Source organism: Choloepus didactylus, chromosome 17, assembly GCF_015220235.1.
Source record: "Choloepus didactylus isolate mChoDid1 chromosome 17, mChoDid1.pri, whole genome shotgun sequence".
NCBI lineage: Eukaryota > Metazoa > Chordata > Mammalia > Pilosa > Megalonychidae > Choloepus > Choloepus didactylus.
In genome coordinates, this window is record NC_051323.1 from 61,425,310 (window position 1) to 61,447,122 (window position 21,813).

Genomic DNA, 21,813 nt, shown 5'->3' on the forward strand with positions numbered 1-21,813 from the left:
CCAGGTATTTGAGGCCTGGCTAGAGGTTGGCAGGGTGCTGGGGGTGAGGGGAGCATGCGGAAGTGTATTTACACAAATGAGTGAAAAGTCTCCTGTGAACAAGGCCATTCCAAGGAGAGGTGGGCTCACAGTTCAAGGATTGTGGGCTGGTTTCAGAAGGGGAGAGGTGTGACCTGAGCCCAGGCCATCTCCCAGGTTTTCTCCTGGTCCAGAGGAGGTTGCAAAAAGTCACGCTCTCTGTCATTTCTGTTGGACTCGGGGAGCATGAGATGTCAGCAGCTGGCGCAGGTTGCAGCCTTGGGACGGCTGGGACTCAGACAGAAGAAGGGGTGTGGTATGGCCGGGCAGCACGTGGTGAAGGCAGTGCTTTCTACATCCAGAGGTGGCCCTTGAAGCACAGCCCAGGCGTGGGCAGCCACAGTGGGATCTGCAGGTTTGGTGGGCACGGGCAGCGCAGGGGCAGGTCCCGGAGATCCACTGTAGCACAGTGGCCATCACATAACTCAGGGGGAGGGGAGAGCCGAAAAGAAGAGGACTGCATGTCAGATCAGGTGTGTATTGCCCAGTGGAAGGGGTGTGAAGGATTTGAGGGCGTGCCACCCTTCCTTCAGAGTGGAGGAAGTCAGGCTAGAAAAATACTGTTAGGTGTTACCCAGTTTACAGGCTCAGGTTAAAGTGTAGTGAACAACATGGATCACCTGAGAGAGCATCAAAGAGCCAGCGATGCAGGAGAAGAAGTCAGCCCCTTGTGAGCACATCTTTTCAGGGAGCTTCAGGCAATTTCCACAGCACAACCATCCCTTGAAGCTACTTGTCTCCTGGAACCAAGAACACTCAGTTGGGAGAGAGTTTGCTTTTTAACCAAATACTCCCAAAGGCTGCTCTGGGGACCACAGCCCCTGCTTTTGGGGCAAACATATCTTATGAGGTGGCAGAAGACAGAACCGTCATCATTAAGCAGGGAAACTTCCAGTTGTGTGCCTTTAGGCACTATCTCAAGTTACAATACTTATGTGGTAGTGCTTTATAGAGCGTGTTCACACTATTTTTTTCTCTGAAGCTGTAGCTTTCAAACTTTTTTGATTGCATACTCAGTAAAATCAGTGTGAGCATGCATCACAAACACATGGATTTTATTTTTTTATGTTCATAAAAGTGCGTGTGTCACTTACCGTATGTACACTGAGAGTTCTAATAGAAACTGTTTCCTGGGATACAGGCATAGCACTTTGTAGACATCTGCTCTGAGCAAATATGAGGGAGACGGGGCAAGCATTTTAAGCCGCTGTTTACAGATTATAAACCAAGACTCAGAGGGGAGGGGACTTGCCCAAGTCATATAGCCAAAAATTAAAGAACTGGGATTAAAATAAACTTCTAGTAACTCAAGTGATGTTTCCTGATAATAAGTATAAAAACAACTGTTTTAAGGCAAGAAAACCAATAGGGAGAAGGGTACTTCATCTTTCGATTCAGTAGTCTTTTTTGAAAGAAGATGGCAATGGCATATTGCCCTGTATACCATATTCATTACTCCTTTATAATGCAAAACAGGCAAATGACCAAAAACCAGGTACACCTAGAACTTTTCAAAAGCAGATTTCAGCTAATCTCCTAGGGTTGGTTTATAACTGCCCACCTACACAGAGATGGCAACCAAAGGTCGTCATTAGCGGCTCAGGTTTTGGTGTCCTCCCAGCTGAGCTTCAACGTGCGGTGATCCTTCCTTCCACGTCCAGAGCCTGGCTCCCCGTCCCCACCCACTGTCACATCGATTTCCCCCCTTGCTTTACCTCCTTCATTGTCTCTCATGACCCCTAAACTGCTCTTCTGGATTCTGGCATGAGGAAGACTCTGCCTTACACGCCCCCTGTCTTTGTTCCTCATCCATTAACTGGGGACACTGCAGAGATCATCCCGGGTCGCCACGCCCAGGGGTTAATGTGCTCTGCAATTTATTTGTAGCAAGAAGACGCTCTCCCCAGCACCAAGAGCGTGTGCAGTGCTTTAGTTCGAGTGGCCATTCTTGACACTGAAGACGTGGCCGTTGCACTTCCTGTACTGAGAACGCGAGATGAGGGAAGGCTGTGTCCTTCAATCTTTCCCCAGCACTACCTCTTTGCCTGTAGAAATGCCAGCTCCCGGGAGCAGAGTCATGACGAAGAAACTGAAAGTTCTGGAAACAAAACTGCAACCAGGGCGGACAAATGGGCAGCTCAGGGCACCAGGAAGTGAGGTGGGATCAGATGCAGATAAGCTTGGGTGGAGTGTCTGGAAGATCTTGCTTTTAAAACCCAGGTATCCTCTTACCAGGAGGTCCCAGGGCCCCTGGCTGGAGTTACTGGTTAACTAAGGTGGAGCAGGACCAAATGTGCACATATAAGGAGGAGTCTGGGACAAGAAGCAAACGGGCCAGCGCTGGCAGCCTAGCGGCTCTTTCCAAGGAGACTGCCAGTTCTCCTGCACCAGGTAAAACATCCCTTCAGTGAGCAAAGGAAACTGCAAACCCGCCGCTGCGGCTGCCGTGGGACCTGCCCTGTCCCAACTCAGCTTCCTGCAGGAATACGGCTGCAACTCTCAATCGGACGCACCTGCCGAGGAAACAGGTAGGGTACGAGTGGTGACCTCCCAGGGCTTTGGACCAACATAATCATTCCAAACTTTCATGAGCAGGTGAATTTCCCCAGACAGCTTCTTCAGAATTATAAAGATTCTTAGAATCTTTATAATTATGTATGCAGTAGCTCTAGAAACCAGACATTTATGATGCAAATAGTCTGAGGATAAGTTTTAAGAAAAAGAAGGACAAAAGGTTATTGGTTTTTGAGAGAAGATAACCTGAGCTTTGCACAGCTCATACAGAGAGAGGATCTCCCAATCGTCGAGTCACCTTCGCCTCCTGCTCATTCAAAATAGCAACTTTGAGACGTACATTAACCATCAGAGACACCTGGATAGCAGGATTCATGGCAGGAATTGGGTCTTTGTTCACGGATGTATAGTTTTCCAATGCACAGTAGATACTTGATGAATATTTACTGAAAGGGGAATGAGGTTCAGCCCCTTTGCTTTCTAATGATCTAGCTAGCTAATTATATGAATGAAGCTGAAAAAATCTGGATTAATCACAGAAGACTGATCACCCCCACTTCAGAGATCCAGGAGGTTCCTACACCCCCGCAGCTGCTTCACAGCCATGTGCATCTGTCTCAGTTGCTGCTAAAGCTGTTTGACCTGTGAGATGAGGTGCTGTTCTCAGGGAGACACGGTCCCAGGGGTCGAGCCTGGGTCAGTTAGAACAAATACAGATATTTTCCCTGTCTAGTGACCATTGGCTCAAGGCCCCCCAACTGCCCCATTTGCCCAGGGCCACGAACAGAACTTTGTTTACCCCCAGGTGGCATCAGTGGGATACTCGGTCAGCACATCCTCTCACATTGTCCCACCTTGTACCCAGCTTGACCTAAACTTGGTTTTTGTGGGTGATAGCTATGGGTGGGTTTACGTATTAACACATGGATTAAAATGTAATTATCTATCAATTGTGTAACAGGGAAGAGTTACATGGATCATGGGCTTATTATCCCCAACTTACAGATGGAAAAAGTGGGGTACCTGGTGAGCAACTTGTTGCTGAGATCACACCAGATGCAAATGGTGGAACTACGAGTTACGTGGTGCCAGGTCCCCTGTCTTATTCCCTAGCTGCTTGGTTGTATCCAGTGCCCCCCCCCGAAAGAATGCTTAGAAGGGAGGTGCTATCAAGAAACACACAAATTAATGACCCACCTACAGATACTGAGTGCTTACTCTGTCCAGCACTGTGCTTGGTGCTCCCATATGTGCTGTGTGACCTCAGGCATGTTACTTAACCTCTCTGGTCCTCAGTTCCATCACCACTAAAATGTGGTAACAATATCTGCCTCATAAGATTATTGTATGGATTAAACGCAATCATAGATGTAAAGTACTTAGCAATGTCTGACGGATGGTCAGTACTTAACACATTCTAGCAATTTCTATTTGACCTTGTTTTTGTCTGTGTTCTCTACAAAACAAAGTGTGAGGCAAAACAAGTGCTCATGCTTTATCGGGAGATGCAATCCCAGGGAAGGGAGAATGAGGGAAATGGGAACTGAGCAGGAAGGGATGGGAAGCAACTCAGGCTGAGGTGCTACCCACCTGGGCTTTCTGCACAAGACGGAGCTTGCCGAGTGTCAGAGTGGGACCTCTCCGGACGAGCTTTCCAGAAACACTGGGTCTGGGAGTAGTCCATCAGAGGGAGGGTGGCGAGGAAGTTTACATGCTGGCTCCCTCTGTCTTCTCTCTCTCTTTGCTCAAAGTTTGCCCCGTGGCAAGTTAACTCTCCTGTGCTTCAGGGTTGTGTTATCTGGCCACTCTGGCAGCTGCTGGGAAATCCAGATCCTATTCCTCGAGGCTTGACGCCTCATCTGAGTCCAAAAGTGCTCAGACGAGCCACTTCCATGGCTGGGGCAGAAAAATGATCAAGAGTTCCAGAGTCAGGTGAGGCCAAGAGATTCCAAGGCAGCATGTAAGAAATGTCCAGTACAGACCCAACTGTCATTCTTTGATATTCGCTGGCCCCTGTACAAGGCACAGGTGTTCCCTGCTCCCCAGTGAGTCACATCTTCCTCCCATGAGAAAACCATGGAGGGTCCTCAGGGAAGGCTGGACCACCCCATCTCTCCTCAGTGTTAGGACGAAGTCGGGCTCAATGCACCCTTGACTCTCTAAAGCTTGTATATGGCCGAGCATACAATTGATAGAGGGCAAGCAAGCCCAAGGCCACACAGAAGACCACAGCAGAAGTGAGATTTTCTACCACCCTGGGACTCAGTGCTTTGAACAAATGTTTCCTGAAACGCAGTGCATAGAACATGAATTCTGGGAGTTGCTGCCAGGAGCTCCTTGAATAAAGGTTTCTATGATCAAATATCTGTGGAAATGTTGCCTCCTACCCCCGCCCCCCTCGCTGGAGAGTCGGGATTCAGATTTGCAGATAAAGGCCTGAGAAGGCACAAAGATGCTGCTGCAACTAAGCATGCCAAGGCTCCACAAAATGCACATGGTTTGAAAATCCTGCTTTGGAACATGAGGGCACTGGGCTGGCTTTCTCTACTGTTCGGGGACTCCTCTGCCATGCATCACTTTTTGCTTTACACAATGTCCTTTCTCCTTTAAACTTTTTGAAAAAAATCTCTGCAAGACAATGGGGGGAGGGGGGACATTTGGTGCATGGTCACCAGACTGCATACCTGGTTTTGCCAGTAAACAACTATGTAACCTCTGTCAAGTCCTAAGTTTCCTCATTTTTAATAATTAATAAAACTGCAGACCCGTGCTGAGAGCCAAGAGCCGAGAGCCCCTCCCTCACGGAAGCCTTGCAGTGCTAGAGAGCAGCAATCTCTCAGCCCAGCTCCAACTGGGGTTTTAATGTTAACTGCTCAATACAGGCAGCGAATCCTCAACAAGCAGACAGAGGCTTTTGGTGACAACTGACCTTGGGAGAGTCGGGGGACATATCTTTCTCAGGATGGGGAGCCCAGAGGATCGGGTGCTATCTCTGGCTGATGGGTCAATTTGGGAGCTTTCTGTCCCTTTCTCTCTCTGTAGAGAAAACTTCAGCCATTTTCAGCTTGCAGTGCTTTGCAGTAAAGAAAGCCTCAGCCATTTTAAAATCAAAACACTTTGATCAGCAGAGTCAGAGAAACAAAGAACTTACTGATATGCAGATGACATCTCTGGAGGGGGCATAGCTTCCCAAGAGGAAAGGGAGGGGCCCAGCTCTACTGCCTGCCTTTAGGAACCAGACCCCAAAGCCTGGGGGAGGAGAGCCACAGGCCACACCCTCTTACACAGGTGGTGACAGGCTGACAGGTGCACCTGCCAGGCAGAAAAGCACAGGTGTGTCAGTCCTCTAAGAAAAACCATCAGGGAAACAGGATACTGAATGTTTCCTCCTTCTGTGACCTGAGCCTGTTCTCATCTGGGAAAACCTGATTGGGGTGGCCTAGAAGGTCAGATGCCTAGACAACAGAAAACTACAACCTACACCAAGAAAAACGAAGTTATGGCCCAGTCAAAGGAACAAACATACACTTCAACTGAGATACAGGAATTTAAACAATTAATGCTAAATCAATTCAAAAAGTTTAGAGAAGATTTTGCAAAAGAGATAGAGGCTGTAAAGAAAACACTGGGCATACATAAAGCAGAAATCGAAAGTTCAAGAAAACAACTAGTAGAATCTATGGAAATGAAAGGCACAACACAAGAGATGAAAGACACAGTGGAAACATACAACAGCAGATCTCAAGAGGCAGAAGAAAACACTCAGGAATTGTAGAACAAAACACCTGAAAGCCTACACGCAAAGGAGCAGATGGAGAAAAGAATGAAAAAATATGAGCAACATCTCCAGGAACTTAAGGATGAAACAAAGTTCAAGACTGTACATATCATTGGTGTCCCAGAAGGAGAAGAGAAGGGAAAAGGGGCAGAAGCAATAATAGAGGAAATAATCAATGAAAATTTCCCATCTCTTATGAAAGACATAAAATTACAGATCCAAGAAGCACAGCGTACTTCAAACAGAACAGATCTGAATAGGCCTACGTCAAGACATTTAATAATCAGAATATCAAATGTCAAAGACAAAGAGAGAATCCTGAAAGCAGCAAGAGAAAAGCGATCCATCACATACAAAGGAAGCTTAATAAGACTACGTGCGGATCTCTCAGCAGAAACCATGGAGGCAAGAAGGAAGTGGTGTGATATATTTAAGGTACTGAAAGAGAAAAACCGCCAACCAAGAATCCTATATCCAGCAAAGCTGTCCTTCAAATATGAGGGAGAGATCAAAATATTTTCCGACAAACAGACAATGAGAGACTTTGTGAACAAGACACCCGCCCTATAGGAAATACTAAAGGGAGCACTGCAGGGTGATAGGAGAAGACAGGAGTGCGTGGTTTGGAACACAATTCTGGGAGATGGTAGCACAGCAGTGTAAGTACACTGAACAAAGATTAACTATGAATACGGTTGAGAGAGGAAGGTTGGGAGCATGTGAGACACCAGAAGAAAGGAGGAAAGATCAAGACTGAGATTGTGTAACTTGGTGAAATCTAGAGTGTTCAACAATTGTGATAAAATGTACAAATATGTTCTTTTACGAGGGAGAACAAGCAAATGTCAACCTTGCAAGTTGGTAAAAATGGGGAGGCATTGGGGGAGGGATGCAATCAACATAAACTAGAAACTGTAACTAACAGAATCATTGTATTATGCTTCCTTTAATGTAACAAAGGCAATATACCAAGATAAATGCAGATAAGAGGGGGGAATAGGGGAGGCATGTTAGACACTTGACATTAGTGGTATTGTTTGACTCTTTATTCTACTTTGATTTAAGGTTATTTTTCCTGTTGCTGCTTCCTAGCTGTCACTTTTTTTTTCCTCTTTCTTTTGCCTCTCTACCTTCTTTGACTCGCCCTCCTGCCTTGTGGAAGAAACGTAGATGCCCTTATATAGATAGTGGTGAAGGTGGTGAACACATAAAGATGTGACCATACAGAGAACCATCGATTATTTACTTGGGATGGAATGTATGGTGTGTGAACAAAACCATCTTAAAAAAAAAAAAGTGGGTTGACGACAAAACCTCAAGGGCAATGTACTGACTGAAATAAGGCAGACACATAAGGACAAATATTGCAGGGTCTCACTGATAGGAACTAATTATAATATGTAAACTCATAGACATGAAATATAAGGTACCAAGATATAGGATGAGGCTTAAGAATGGGGAGCTGTTGCTTAGTATGAGCAGAATGTTCAACTAGGATGAACTTAAATGTTTGGAAATGAACAGAGGTGTTGGTAGCAAGATGTGAGAATAACTAACAGTGCCGAATGGCACGTCAATGAGGTGGAAAGGGGAATCTCGGAGTCTTATGTGTCACCAGAAGGAAAGTTGGAGGTCAAAAGATGGGAATGTATAAAACTGAATCCTATGGTGGGCAATGTCCATGATTAACTGTACAAATATTAGAAATCTCTTCCATGAACCAGAACAAATGTATGACAATACAATTAGAAGTTAATAATAGAGGGGCATATAGGGAAGAAATATACACCTATTGCAAACTATATACTACAGTTAGTAGTATTTCAACATTCTTTCATAAACAGTAACAAATGTACTATACCAACACTAGGAGTCAACAATTGAGGGGGGTTGGTTAGGGATATGGGAGGATTCGAGTTTCCTTCTCTTTTTTTTTTTTTTCCTTTTCTCATCTTTCACTTTATTTCTTGTCTCGAGTAATGAAAAGTTTCTAAAAAATTGAACAAAAAACATTAAGTGTGGTGATGGATGCACAGCTGTATGGGGGTGCCGGGGCAACTGATTGTACACTTTGGATCTTTGGATAATTGTATGGTGTCTGAAAAATCCCAATAAAAATTAAAAAGGAAAAAAAAAAACAACCAAAAAAAGACCATGGCTCTTCTGGGGTCCGTAATAGCTTCAAACTGGCACATAAAGTTAAGAAAATTTCTATCTGGGGAGAAAGTCAGGGCCCGGACATCACCCCTTGGACCCTGTTTGCAAACCCTCCCTTCTCCCCTTAACCAGGTCACCTTCCCCAAATGGCCACAGGGCTTGCTCCTGGCTCCTGCAGGCCTTTTTCTGGAAGGTCCCCTGGGCGGGAGGCAAAGGTCTCTGGTGGCGGCTTCTCAGACCGAGGCTGGCCAGGCCCTGTGCACCCTCCCGCTCCCTGGCCTGTGCCCACCAGCCTGCCTCCCCGTCTGGACCCCCCCCCAACAGGCTCCTGGACCAGTTCCTCCTCCCTGTTTCCACCCCCACCTTCGAGTGCTTGAGTCCTCTAGGATGTTGTTGGAGTAGGTGTGGGAAGGGGTGAGGGAGGGAACATCAGAAACCTCAGAGACTTCAACACCCCACCCCCAGCCTGCCTTCTTCTGCTTCACTCGCGCACACACACACACACACACACACACACACACACACACACACTGTGTTCTCCTAAGTTCATTCTCTCTCATGTTCTTCCTTGACAGGTTTTAATATGGGAACATTTACCTGTTCTTGCTTTAAAGAGACTTTCCCCTCCAGCCGGCCCACATCCCATCCCCTCGCTCACGGGCACAGGCCCTCAGAGGCTTAGATGGAAACCTGCTTTCAGAGGGGAGCCACGGGGTGTCCCTGGCCCCCCACCCTGCCACGGAGGAGAGGGGCTATTGGTAGAGCCAGAACCAGACTCCCAGGGGACGGCTCTGCCCACCCCCCCTCTGCTGCCTCCACCAGCCAGGCCAGGCACAGGGACAGGTCAGGATGCCCGAGCTGAGCTGGCCCGGAAGTCCAGCTGCTGGTGTTGGGCTCATTCGCCCCCACCACCCCCCGCCCTGTGCTCCAAGGCTGTGCCCAGAATCGGCTTCTGCCACAGCAGGAGGGGCCTTCAAAAAGCTCCATGTGGGAGTCACAGCACTTGTGTTTCAAGACTGGACTTGAGCGTTTACACCTGGGAGATAAGGAATCCCCACACTGGCTGGACCCACTTCCAGCTCCACAGGGTGCTGGAGCTGCAGAGAAAGCCTCTCTCTGCTGGGCTCTGTCCTTCCCTCCCCCTGGTCCCCGCACGGCCCCACTCTCTCCCTCACTGTCTCCCCACCACTGACGGCTGCCCCTGCCTCTCTGGGTGTCGCTGTCACTCTCTGACTTTCCCTCTGTGGGGTCCCTCTGTCTTTATCTCAGTTTCACCCATTTTCTCTGTTTCTCTCTAAATGTCACTCTCTGTCTTTGTCTCCACTGAATGAAAGTCAAGAAAGGTAGGCAAGAGGAAATCCTTCAAGAATAAATTGATTAAATGTGGCATCAGCTCCCAATAAACCTTTTAAAAAAAACCAACAAAGTCCTAAACCTCTCTGCTTGTGGCCCCTAGAGGGTGGCAGATCTGGACCCTGGGCCCTGCCTGGAGAGTACAGGTCTGAGGCAGTGACCTCGGCATTATAATTTGATAAAAGATGGGTCCCAACATCCCAAGCTCCCCCTGATTTTCTTGAACTAACTAGGAAGTATATCCCCTCTTCCTGGGTGAAAAAGTCCATGCCCAGAAATCAAAAAACCTATCAGATCCTGCTCGGTATTTCTGGAAGCCAGAACGAGCACTATACTTTGTCCTCAGACGCAGCTGACAGTGGACTCCAGGACTCTCTGGGCCTCTCGTAACTGAATGGCACATGTCAAAGGACGCCGGGAGGCAAGAGGAGGAGCCTCTCATGTGAGATAGGTGTCCTTTTCCTGTGTTTGCACCTAATGAGCCCAATTTGAGTTCAAAGGAATAATACATTCAGTGGGTTCCTATTTTATCGTCCATCCAACAACATCACTTAGGGGACATGAGACCCCTCATTCTCAGTTCCAGAAACATAGAACTTTACCATTGAAAAAACCTTAAAAGAGAAAGTCCCACCTTCTCCAAGTTCCCAACAGGGGAACTGAGGCTGGAGAAGAGGAACACTTTGCCCAAGGCTCACCAGACGTAAAACTTTTCTTCCTTGCCCCACGGTGTCTCCTGGCGGGATCCGTGGCCTGAGGTCTCTGAGTTCCCTCAGGCAGTGAAGGAAGGTGGGGCATCTACATGGTGAGGGCACCAGGGAGAGGAAGATGGGGCTGCCCCGTCTGCGGATCTGCCTCTCCGTGCCAAGCCCTTGGTTTCCTTGGCAGTCAGCCCCGAGGCCAAGCCAGAGCCACCGGCAGGCAACAGGCGGTTCTGTTCTGGGCACGCACTTCTCTGGCACCCATTCTAGATATGGGAATCTTCATATATTTCTGAATCTGAAGCTGGGAGAGGGGCTTCTCTCATTCCTCCCTCCCAGTGGCCCCTGGTGGATTAGAGATGATCTCAGAGGGTGAGAAACACCGGCTTGCTCTGGACCCCTCTCAGCCCTAATTAAGCAGAAAGTCAGGTGCTCCTTGGCAGGGACAAAATGATGGGGCTCTGCCAGGCTTGAAGTTTGGGTGGGGCAGGCGTCTGCTCCAAGCAGTCTTTTACGTGACCGTGACCCTCAGTTTCCCCTTTTTGCAAAGCAGCCCTGCATCATCTTCCCCTGAGACCTCTCTGGCAGCCACAATCTCCACCAATAGCTTTCAAACCACACAGGCCTGGAAAGCCGCAGAGATGATTCTGGAGTGTGGGAGTAGCCCAGGGGAAGACTAGGGATTACGTTGTGTTTTAAAAATCTAAAATGAATGTTCATTCCTAAGCTTGCAAACCTCCTACCAGCTCTCCTTCAGAAATAGTCGTGTGTTCTCCCAACTCGCAGTAGATTTGCACACGCACAAAATGCCCCTCTCTCTCCTCTCCTTCACCCCTTCCCTCCCATCTCTCCTCTCCTCCCTTTTCCTCTCCATCTCCTGCTACCCACCCCCTTGTCATTCTCCTTCCCTCTCTCACTCCAAAGCCCTGAGGTGTGCCCAGGTGGCATATAGCTAAAAGTGGTTTGCACAGGGTTTTTTTTTTTCCCTCCAGAGAGCAGTTAAGTGCCTTATTTTCTCCACTCGGGTGGCTAAATTATTCTGGATGTGTTAAACAGTGTAATTAAGCGCGTACACACGCGAGTGCAGGGGCCCTGCCCCCTCCCTTCCCTGCTCCTTGTCAGCAGAGCGCGCGGCAGCCCAGCCTTCAAGCTCTGTTAGTTTTAATTTGAGTTGTGGAATCAGTAGCGGGGTTTGCTGGAATGCTGCTGTGGGAAACAGATCGCTCTTGGCGCAGGGCTTGGGCACCGTTTCGGGCGAGTATTTGTTAAGGGGGACACCGTCCCTGGTCGAGTTCTGCTACATTACATCGGATTTATTTCCATTGTTCTGAAAATCACCAGCCAGGAGAGAGCTGGGTGCCTCACTCCTGGGCAGGGAGCAGTCCGCGCTGCTTCATGTTTCTCAGCTGATGGAAAACAAATTGCAAACAAAATCACCCTTTGTTGCTGGGACCTGGTAAGCTCCCCCGGCCGCAGGGCCTGGGCCACCCCTGCTCCTTTCTCTTTGTGGCCCAGGAAGCTGCAGTCCTTGGGCCTATCACTGGCAGAAAGGGAGGGAGTGGTTTAGTGGAGGAAACAACACACTAAAGAAAAGCAACTGAGTGCAGGGAACCCCGGGAGGTCAAAGTTGAAAGGGATCTGCACAAGGCGAGGACTGCTGGATCAGCCATCCTCCTGGACGTGCAAAGTGCCCGGGTCCTTCCATGTCACTAGCAGCTCTCTCTGTTGGGCGTGTCAATAAGGTAGCTCTTAGCCACATGTGGTTATTTAAATTTAAAGGTAAATGAATTAAAACTAAATGAAATTAATAATTCAGCTTCCAGTCGCCTTTGTCACCTTTCGGGTGCTCAGTAGCCATGTGGGGCTGGATGATACTGTGGTGGCCATTGCAGATGTGAAATATTTCCATTATCACAGAAAGTTCTATTGCAGTCAGTTTGATTGTGATCAAAATCACCCGTTCCCCCTCTGGATCACAACAGCACACAGCTCGTGGCTGCTTCCTTTGCTTCAAACACTTTCCACTGGCATGTGGTAGGCTCCAGGGTCACCCACCCATCATGGCTGGACAGGACGGGCAGGGAGAGGTAGGGCCCTCAGCAGCCCCTGGGGCAGGGAGGGAGCTGTGGGACGCTGACCTGCCAGAGGTGCTGAAAGATGGGGCCATGTGCAGGTGCAGCCCAGGGTGGGGAAGTGAGGGTCCCAGCGGGTAGAAACAGCACACCTAGGGAGGATTGGAGAGACCTGTTATTGGGAGCCCAGGAGGTGCCCGGCCAGTGCCTGGGGCGGGGGGCTGGGGGCAAACCTATTACAGGAACCCAGCCGCTGGGCCAGTGTGGGCACCTGCTGGGATCCTGACAGGCTGAGGGCCGCAAGACCTACCACGTAGCTTTTACTCTGTGCCACACCCTTCACAAGGCTCATCTCATTTCATAGCTACACAGGGCTATGAGGCCGGTTTTACCATCACCACCTCCCGCCCATTTTATATAGAAGGAAAGGAGGCTCAGAGATGTTAAAGGAATTGCCCAAGATCATTCAGTTACTAAATGACAGCTGGATTCAAACCAAAGTTTCACTCTGATTCCACGTGCTCCTGACCCCAGTTGAAACAAGGCAGAGCACAATTATCAGAGCTGCAGCATGAGTTAACGGGGCAGAGACCCAGCAAGGGGGCGTGGGGTGGGCAGCCCGACTGGGGGACGGGACCAGCTTATTCCAGAGGGCTGGGGAGCAGAGCTGCAGAGGCCGGGTCTGATGGAGGCTCTAGGCCCTTCAGTCTTTCTTTTCCCCAATAAATAGACCTCCAGCCCTTCTCAGGAAGTGATTTCGAGGTTCCCTGTGTAGTCCGCTGGACCACCTCATGCATATATGGAGCATTTGAGCCAATTAGGAGTCACTACCTCTTCCAGGTGGATATCACTGCATGCCCAGAAAACTTTGCTTGCAAGCAAGCAGACCGTTGATAGTGTCAATGTCCCTCCTAAAATGTAGTCCCTGGAACTGAACACTAGGTGTCCATGTGGGGTCAAGAGTGACTTTCACAGAGGCCCGAATCTATCCCGTCTGGAGCAATGACTTGCTGTTCTGATTGGACCATTTTTTACCTTGTTGCCTCACTTAAATGTGAAAGTCAAGTAAGGCATACAAAATATTTTCAAAACGAAATGTTTTCCAAGGCAGATCTAACTCACTATTTACTTACACAGGCAACTTTTACATGTAAAGACAGGTTTGTACTTTTCTTTAAGTTTCATTTTCTTGGTTTTGAGGTCATTGGGAATTTTGATTCTGCTATCTGCTTAGTTAATCAGTCTTCCTTTCTTTGTATCATAAAAAATGATGGTCAAATTGAACAGTTTCTTCATTTTCACTTTCAACACCTCCACACCAGGACCAACTGAAAACATTGGACAGGACAAGGGTCGGTGTTTTGTGACTGTTACAGTATAACGATTCCAAGATAATCCAGAAACAGTCGTCTATAATCTCTGGGTGGAACTATGAATCCTATGTACTATGCTATACTATGGCTTACTATGGCTTACACTCTACTGGATTACTGTCCCACGCAATACTAAAATATACAACCTACCCAGTCTAGTTTGGTTTTACCATCTTGTGTCCAGAGAATAAAGGAAGACTTTATCAAATACTTTTTAAGAATCAAGATTTGTTATATCCATAGCCCTCTCCAAACTGGAAGCTATTTCAAGAGAAGAAAAAAGGGAAAAGGGAGGTAAGTTTAAATATCTGGCTTTAGGTGAGTCTTCTAGAGGTAGCAGCATTATTGCCCAAGTACTCTGTTTCTTTCAAGTTCATTTCAGAATTTTGCTATGCATATCAGACTTCTTAAAATTCTACCATGGAGCCATACATTTTTTTTAAATCAATGCATTTAGGGAAATGACTGTATTAATTACAATGAGTTTCCCACTTTACAAAGATAATCAGTCACAACACTTCTTATGCTGAATTCCTATAAGAATTAAAATTTGGATCAATTTATAAGAATTAAACAGAAGCAAATTTTCATATTGCCTTTTTATTTGTATAAAGTGAAGACCATCTGTGTTCATCAGATGGAACTGTAAAGAAACTCAAAAGATAAGCCAAAAACTGGGAGATCTTATTTGTAACACATGTTTCAGCAGTGTTGATAAGTTCGTAAGCTGGGTAATGGGTCCATGGGTGTTCTTACGCTTATGACAATTAATAACCTATATAACTTACATAGGCTTCTACTTATATCAAGTTACCTAAGTTAAAAATTAAATAATTTTAATGGGTTACATAGTTTAAAGACTTGGGCCACCTATTATCCAACCATTCTCAAGAAAGTTCATACCAACTGACCATATCATTGAAAAAAACATCTGCCCTCCTTAAAAATAAAGCTCACTTGTCTCCTAAGAATGATACCTACTCTTCAAAAACAGTCACAAGAAAATTCATAGGAAAATCTTAGCATGTATTAAAGTTATTTTTAAAGAGCATCTGTATACATCCTACACATGTTGGTTTTCTCCGTTTCTAAATATAACCCACCCTGCAAATTTCCTGTAGGAGACCAACATGTGGGGGAAAGGAGGATAATGGAAAATAAACCCCCCTATCCTGTGTCCAGGTAATGGTTTAGATAATGCACCTATCACCATTATAACTATTGATTTCTGAGTGTGAAAAAGGTGGGAACAGTTAGAAGTGTTAGGAAAGGCCAAGATTAGAAGAGAAATAAATAACATATAATTAGTATCTTTGTATAATGCGTCATGATTTAAAATTCTTCCTATGTAATTTTTTCACTTGATTTTTTAAAATAAAGTATCATTTTTTTTTTCCATTTGATTGGTGAGGAAACTGGGTTGCTAAGAGCTTAGACAACTTCTTCAGGATTATATGGCTAATAAGGGATAAAATGAGAACTTGAGTCAGGACCTTTGGAGGTCATTTAACTTCTGTGCTATTTTTTTTTTTGTCTTTGATATCATTTACATGAGATGTTAGGAGTTCTACAGTAAGAAGACTTTCTGGTTATATATGTGTGAAACACTGGTTCATTATTGAAGGACTTGGAATCTTTTGTGAATCTCCCTAAAGACTAGACAATGGGAAATATTTCCCAAAATAATTTGACCACGTGGTATTCTATGTGTGGAGCATTCGTGAGGCTACTGCTCCACTGGATATACTTGAGGAAGGCTGATCTGTGGTATTCAATCAACAAACACTCACAGAACTCGTACTGAATGCCTACCACACACCACACCTGATGCTAGGTACTAGCAGATTGAAGATGCTAGTAAGAAAGAGTTTCTGCCATCAAGGAGCCCTCGGTATCTTCCATTAATTCAAATAATGCTCGCATCCTCAGCTCTGTTAGCTGCCGCTCTGTCACTGGCCCTCATGTTCATGGGCAGCCTTCACCTGCACCCAGAGGTCCTTATTTATAGGACCCTGATTCTCTTTGGTCTGTACACTCCCTGGAATGTGCTCCCAGGGCTGGTAGAATGATTGGACCTCAGCAGAGGACACAGAGAAGGCCTGAGTCAAACTCCCTTTCTAGAGGAGGAAACCTGGACACAGGAAAAGCTGCAGAAGAGGTTTCACAGTCCCCAGCTGCGCCCCTCCCATGCTTCTCGTTGTACTCCCAAAACTTGGTTCTCCAGTTTACACAGTTTCCCACCTTAAGAGCCTAAAATGAATCATTTTGCCATTTTTCTAGCTCCTTCAGTGCCATTTCTCTTGCTATACCAAAGACTCATCCCAGCAGCAAGGCAGATTTTAACCCAAATAACAGGTGGGCCTTCCATCTCTAGTTTTTTCTTTTCTTTTCTTTTTTTTTTAATTAAGGCTGCTGAGCTTTCTCCTGACTTTGTGTATCCTGCAAAGTGAGGCAAGTATGAGAGGGAAGAGAGAGAAAATGCAAAAACGCCATCCCCAAAGTGACAGATGGAAAAATTGGTTGCACTTTGCTCCTGTACACAAAAGGGAAAGGCTGGCAAGTGCTGCACGCCCTCGCGGAGACAGTGTCTGCTGGCTGTTCGCTGGCGAAGCCAGGAGCGACTGCGAAAGCGAGCGTGAACCCGGGAGGTGTGAAGTGGGTATGTGTGCGGAGGCTAGAAGCCTCTCCCTGTCTGCCTTCCTTCTTTCCGCACAAAATTCTCTGAGCAGCCCCTCCTCCAGCGGCGGGCGCGCGGCCTCCCTTCCGCCCCACAGAGCCTTTCCGGGCCTGCGGGGTCTGGGCAGCTCATGTCCTGAGTGCAGAGCAGGGGCAGAGCGGAGGGCGTGCATGGGGTTTCCCACCCCTGCCCTTTGCCCCTCTGAGCCTAAGAGCAAATTCTTGCCTTGGAGGATGGCCAGCCTCTGCGTTGCCCCTTCAGTGTCAAAATAACAATAATCCTAAGAACAGCCATCATTTGTTAACCACTTTCTATTTACCAATTGCTGAGCTAAATATCCTGCATGCCTTGTTTCATCTGAGGCTCACAACGACCTTATGAAGTGCAAAATACTATTTGCTCCGATGTACACATGAGGAAAGGGCAAGTTGGATCAATAGTTCCTAAAGTCTGGCCTGTCCACTCGCCAGCAGTGGGCAGGGAGGGCCCTCCAGATGGGCTGGGAACTGACCCCAGATGCAAGGCCTTTCTCTGATTCCTGTGGAGAAATGAAGCAACATTCTTTAGGCTTTCATTTCTACATGCTCACCAGCAATCCCAAAATTATATTATTAAGGATAACTGCCATTTTGTCTCCATATACTAAAATTAGCTGATGGCTGGAGTTTATCGAGCACTCTAATTCAATATTCCACAGAAAGGGAGGTGGCTGTATGGCCCCACTGTCCCCAAGCACATGCAGAGAATTGGAAGACCCACAATTTTCAGCACCTCTTCATTGTTGGATGTCATTACCTTTGTCTTGAGTTGGTGATACATTTCTATTATGTTTTCTTGCTCCTTGATGATACATTGCTGTTATTTTAGCTTTATCTCTATTTAATTTGTTGCGGGCTCTGGTTAATCCTGTAGCCAGAGGTGCAGCATATTGACATATTATGGTCTGTTATTTTCCAAGAACTAGATCGAAGAAATGTGTATATCATATGAGGTTAAAGCAAATGAAACTGTCTCTAGTCAACGATTTTTTTTGAACCTTAGGTTAAAAGATATGAAACTGACTTGATCTACAAAAACAGCAATTTCAGATAGTTCAATCTAACAGTTCAAATATATATTATTCATACCTTGTTTGCCAGATAATTGTATCATAATTCCCTTCCAAACATGCTTGTACAGTGACACTTCACTGGTGACATTCTGCCTATGAATGTGTGCTAGGTAGTTTTCAACATATTATTATAAGGTAACCAAAAGAAAATTGCTAAGTTATTTTAGGCTTACATGTACTTTCCTATGATTCCAAATCTTGATTGTAAGCTCATCTTCTTCCCTTACAAGTTACTCATTTGTATTCCTCTTTGATTCTTTATCACCTGATTCCCTTTCCACTGTGAAGTGGGAATGGGGGAACACAAAGATCGTAGGGCCATCCAAACAGATGGTGGTTAAAGAAGCTTGGAAAGCACTACTTGGATGGTTAAGAAGGTTTTTCATCAGATCCTGACTCCCCTGTGGACAATCTGAGGGCATATTTTGGCAAATAGCATCCATTACAACCCCATGGCTGCCTGAACAAGAAACCTGGGCATTCCTTAACATCTCTTTAGGGAAATTGGGATGGTAGCATTTATTGACTGTCTACTGTATGTCAGCCACTCTGCTCAGCCTGTTGGGTCAAACCTCATTTATTACCCACCACAAACTCTATGCGCTTGGTGTCATCAATCCATATGGAAGGAGAAGTAGATTCACAAGACTCAGATACTAGCCTAATATTATAGAACTGGTAGGTGGGTGGCAAAAGCAGAAAGCAAACTCCCAAACCCTTTGAATGCCTTTTCTTTTCCTCCCCTGCCCCTCTTACTAGCTAATTCAATTAATCGAATCCTATTGATTCTCCCTATAAAATGTCTCTAGAATCTCTCTTTCCTCCGCCATCTTCACTACTCAGGCTCTCCTACCATCTCTTGCATGGAAAAATACCTCAGCCTCTTAGCCATCCCCGCCCCCAGTCCCTCCCCATCTTTGCGCCATCTTGTTTAGGGACCTAATCATGCCCCACCTATTCAATGGTCCCAAAGTGGTTCCAGGATATAAAACATTTCATAGTCCAGCTTTGCAACCTACCGTGCTGGCCATCTCTGCCAATACTCCTGATCTTTAGCCCCCACCCCTACCCTGACCCCCCCCCCCCCACCAGCTGCCCCCTATTTCCTCCAATATCCACAACCTTTCCCATCCATCTCCAGGACTTTGTGCAGTTGCTACTCGGGGCACTTAGAGGGCTGGAGGGACTTTTTGTTTTAGTACTTGGAGGAAATTTTTTTTTATCTGTCCATCACTTCTCCACCTGGCAATTTCTTTCAAATGCCACTGCCTCTTGGGGTGTCATCCCAGACCCTACATGGCAGTTCCCAGCTGCTCCTGTTTTCAACCACTGGAGTTTGTGCACAGTTTTCATTAAACGGATTCTGTTGCATTATAATTAGTTATTGAAATGTCTTATCTACCTTTCCCACTTGATAATGAGCCCTTAGGGAATAAAGATCATGTCGTATTCACCTTTGGGTTGCTGGCTTTCAGAAGAGTGCCAGGTACAGGGTCAGTGCTCAAGAAGTGTTCGTAAACGTACAAATTCCTCATGTTCTCCTGTGAACATAAGAGCATTTGGAGAAGCTGTTCGGTGCAGAGGACTGAAAGCTGCACCTGGGGTAGCAATGCCTGAATCCAGGTCCAGGCTCAGCTGCCAACTGACTGTGTCACAGGGGTAGCATTATTTGATGATGCAAAGGACTTGATGGCTCATTCCTAAAAATATCCCTTTTTCTCACCAGAAGGAAAAGACTTCAGACATCTTCTAAGGAGGTCATGGCTCATTACCAAGAGCATCCAGCAGAGACCCCCGTCATCAAGTTCAAGGACCAGGACTTTTACTCCTTGCGGGATCATTGCCTGAGCAAGGGCCAGCTGTTTGAGGATGAGACCTTCCCTGCCACGGCTTCTTCCATAGGCCTGCCGCTGCTCGAGGACATAGACATCCCCCGCCTGAGGTGGAGGCGGCCGGGGGTGAGTGAGCCCCCGGAACACACCCAGCTCCTGGGCCCTGGGAGCCATCTTCCTCCCAATGGAAGGAGGATGGGCCCCAGACCTGGCTTTCAGGGATGCCCCAAGCCACACTGGAAGGAGAATGAGGTCCACCTGGTTCCTCTGCTGCAGTGTTGTATCCAATCAGTGGATGGAAAAACCCTCTACCAGAAGCCCAGAGCCCTGGGTTCGCTGCTCAGTTCTAACTCTGAGCAAATCAGTTGAGTATAATTGCTGTAATTTTCATGTCTGAGAAAACTGTGGAGATAAAGATTGTGATAGTTAGTCTCCAGGGTCCCTTTCACATCCACAATTGGGCCAATATATCAGTTCTCCTTGCTTTTTCTTCTCTTCAAGTGTCACTGTCTCCTTGTATTCTCTTCTCCTTCCCAATTAGAATTTACTCAAAGGGAAAATATCACATCAGGTCACTGATACCATAGGATGGATTGAAATAATCACCCCACTTCTCTCATTTGTTTTTGCATTCTCAGTCTTGTAAAGGTTTGACCACCGATAGAAGAATTTAGACATCAGCTGTAAATTAGGAAGATATTGCAGAACAACATTCAAATCCCTCTGATTCCCCCATCCCAGCAGATGGCCACTAAAGCTACCTGCTGGCATGGTGCAGGTTTTTTGAGAACTATTTCGATTTTAGGGCATGAAGTTCCAAGGGAAATTTCTCAGCAGAAACAATATTCTCATAATCTTATCAGGGCTACTCATGATGCAAACGACCCAGGCTAGGGACACTTGGAAGACCCTGGTGCCCACACTTCCATTCTGCTTCCCCAGAGCTACCAGCAGAACCTGAACAACAGAAAATAATATATCTAGTAAGCTAATGACAACAGTATCAGCAACTGTTATTGAGCACTGATTAAATGCCAACCACTCTACCAAGCACTTTCAATGAAGCCATATTAGGGTAGAGAGAAAAGGTGTTTTCCTATGATGCCTGTCATGACACTGTGAGATCTTTCAAACAGCATCTGTGTGGTCTCTGGATATCTATCTCCATTCTGCTGGAAGGAGACTCAGACCTTGAGCTCTGGAGGTGACACTTGCCCTAACTAGGGACAGATTTGTGGCATTGGAGAAGAGAAGGGTAAGTGGGGATCAGATGGAGATTGGAATGCTGCCTAAGAAAGATGGGTGGGGTGGGGTGGGGGTTTTTGGCCTGCTGGGCTCCAAATTATCAGTCAGAGGAAATAAGTCCCCAGCAGTAACTTTCTCCTTCTCACCTCACCTCCCAAGGAGAGCTGAGCCAGAGAACTCTATTTAAAGAAGTTCCGGAGGGTCATATATTTCCTTTTGTTATTTTCAGAAGCCGAGATTCTTTTAGAAAGTGATATATTTTTTTCTCTCACAAGGTGCTAAGCCATAGATGTGAGACTCTATTTATAGTGTTGAATTTATAACATTTCTATTTAGAAATGGTTGAGTTTTTTTTTTTTTTTTTTTTCATCTAATTCCAGTAATGTCTCAACTTGTGAAGTCTTTTGGGAGCAAGGAGAAACTGAGGCAAACAGAAGTGAAATGACTCACACGAAGAATCACGCCAAGAACTCAAAATCGATAGGCAGTCAGGGGCTAAATACATTATACTTTCATTTCTCTCATCATCCAAAAGCTTACTTGAACTCTACCATGGGGCTGTTTTCCATTCCAGCACTTCTTGAAAAATGTATACATGAATATGTTATATTTCTTAGTGCCCGTCCTCACAATGGACAACATTTATATTTGTATAGTACTTTCTAGAGCTTACAAAGTGTCTTCTCTTACTTTACCTCCTCTGTTCTTTCCCAATTTTACAGGAAAGTAAACTGAGCATCAGACAAGTCATGTGACTTGCTCAAGGTGACACAGTTAGTGAGGGGGGTGGATCTGGGATTTAACCTAAAACTCTGAATGCTGCACTTCTCCTCCCATGGGCTCATGTACCTCACGGACCGGATGAGGATTCGGATGAATGAATAAATGAGTCAATGGATGAATGAGCAACTCTATCTGCAGG

General features: G+C 46.3%; 1 protein-coding gene across 5 annotated transcripts in view; it reads left to right on the top strand.

The window, feature by feature from the left end:
• Positions 1 to 2,387: 2,387 nt before the first annotated feature.
• CAPN13 (calpain 13) overlaps positions 2,388 to 21,813 on the top strand; it is an 84,593-nt gene continuing 65,167 nt past the window's right edge. For 3 of the 5 annotated variants that reach the window (XR_005212431.1, XR_005212434.1, XM_037807496.1), the window contains exons 1-2: positions 2,388 to 2,606; positions 19,541 to 19,772. Coding sequence is in view for 1 of the 5 variants with exons in the window: in XM_037807496.1 (XP_037663424.1) it covers positions 19,575 to 19,772 (198 nt within the window). In the remaining 4 variants the exon portion in view is untranslated. Of the gene's footprint in view, positions 2,607 to 16,483; positions 16,686 to 19,540; positions 19,773 to 21,813 lie in introns of those variants that run through there. The other 2 variants (XR_005212432.1, XR_005212433.1) reach the window with 2 other exon arrangements.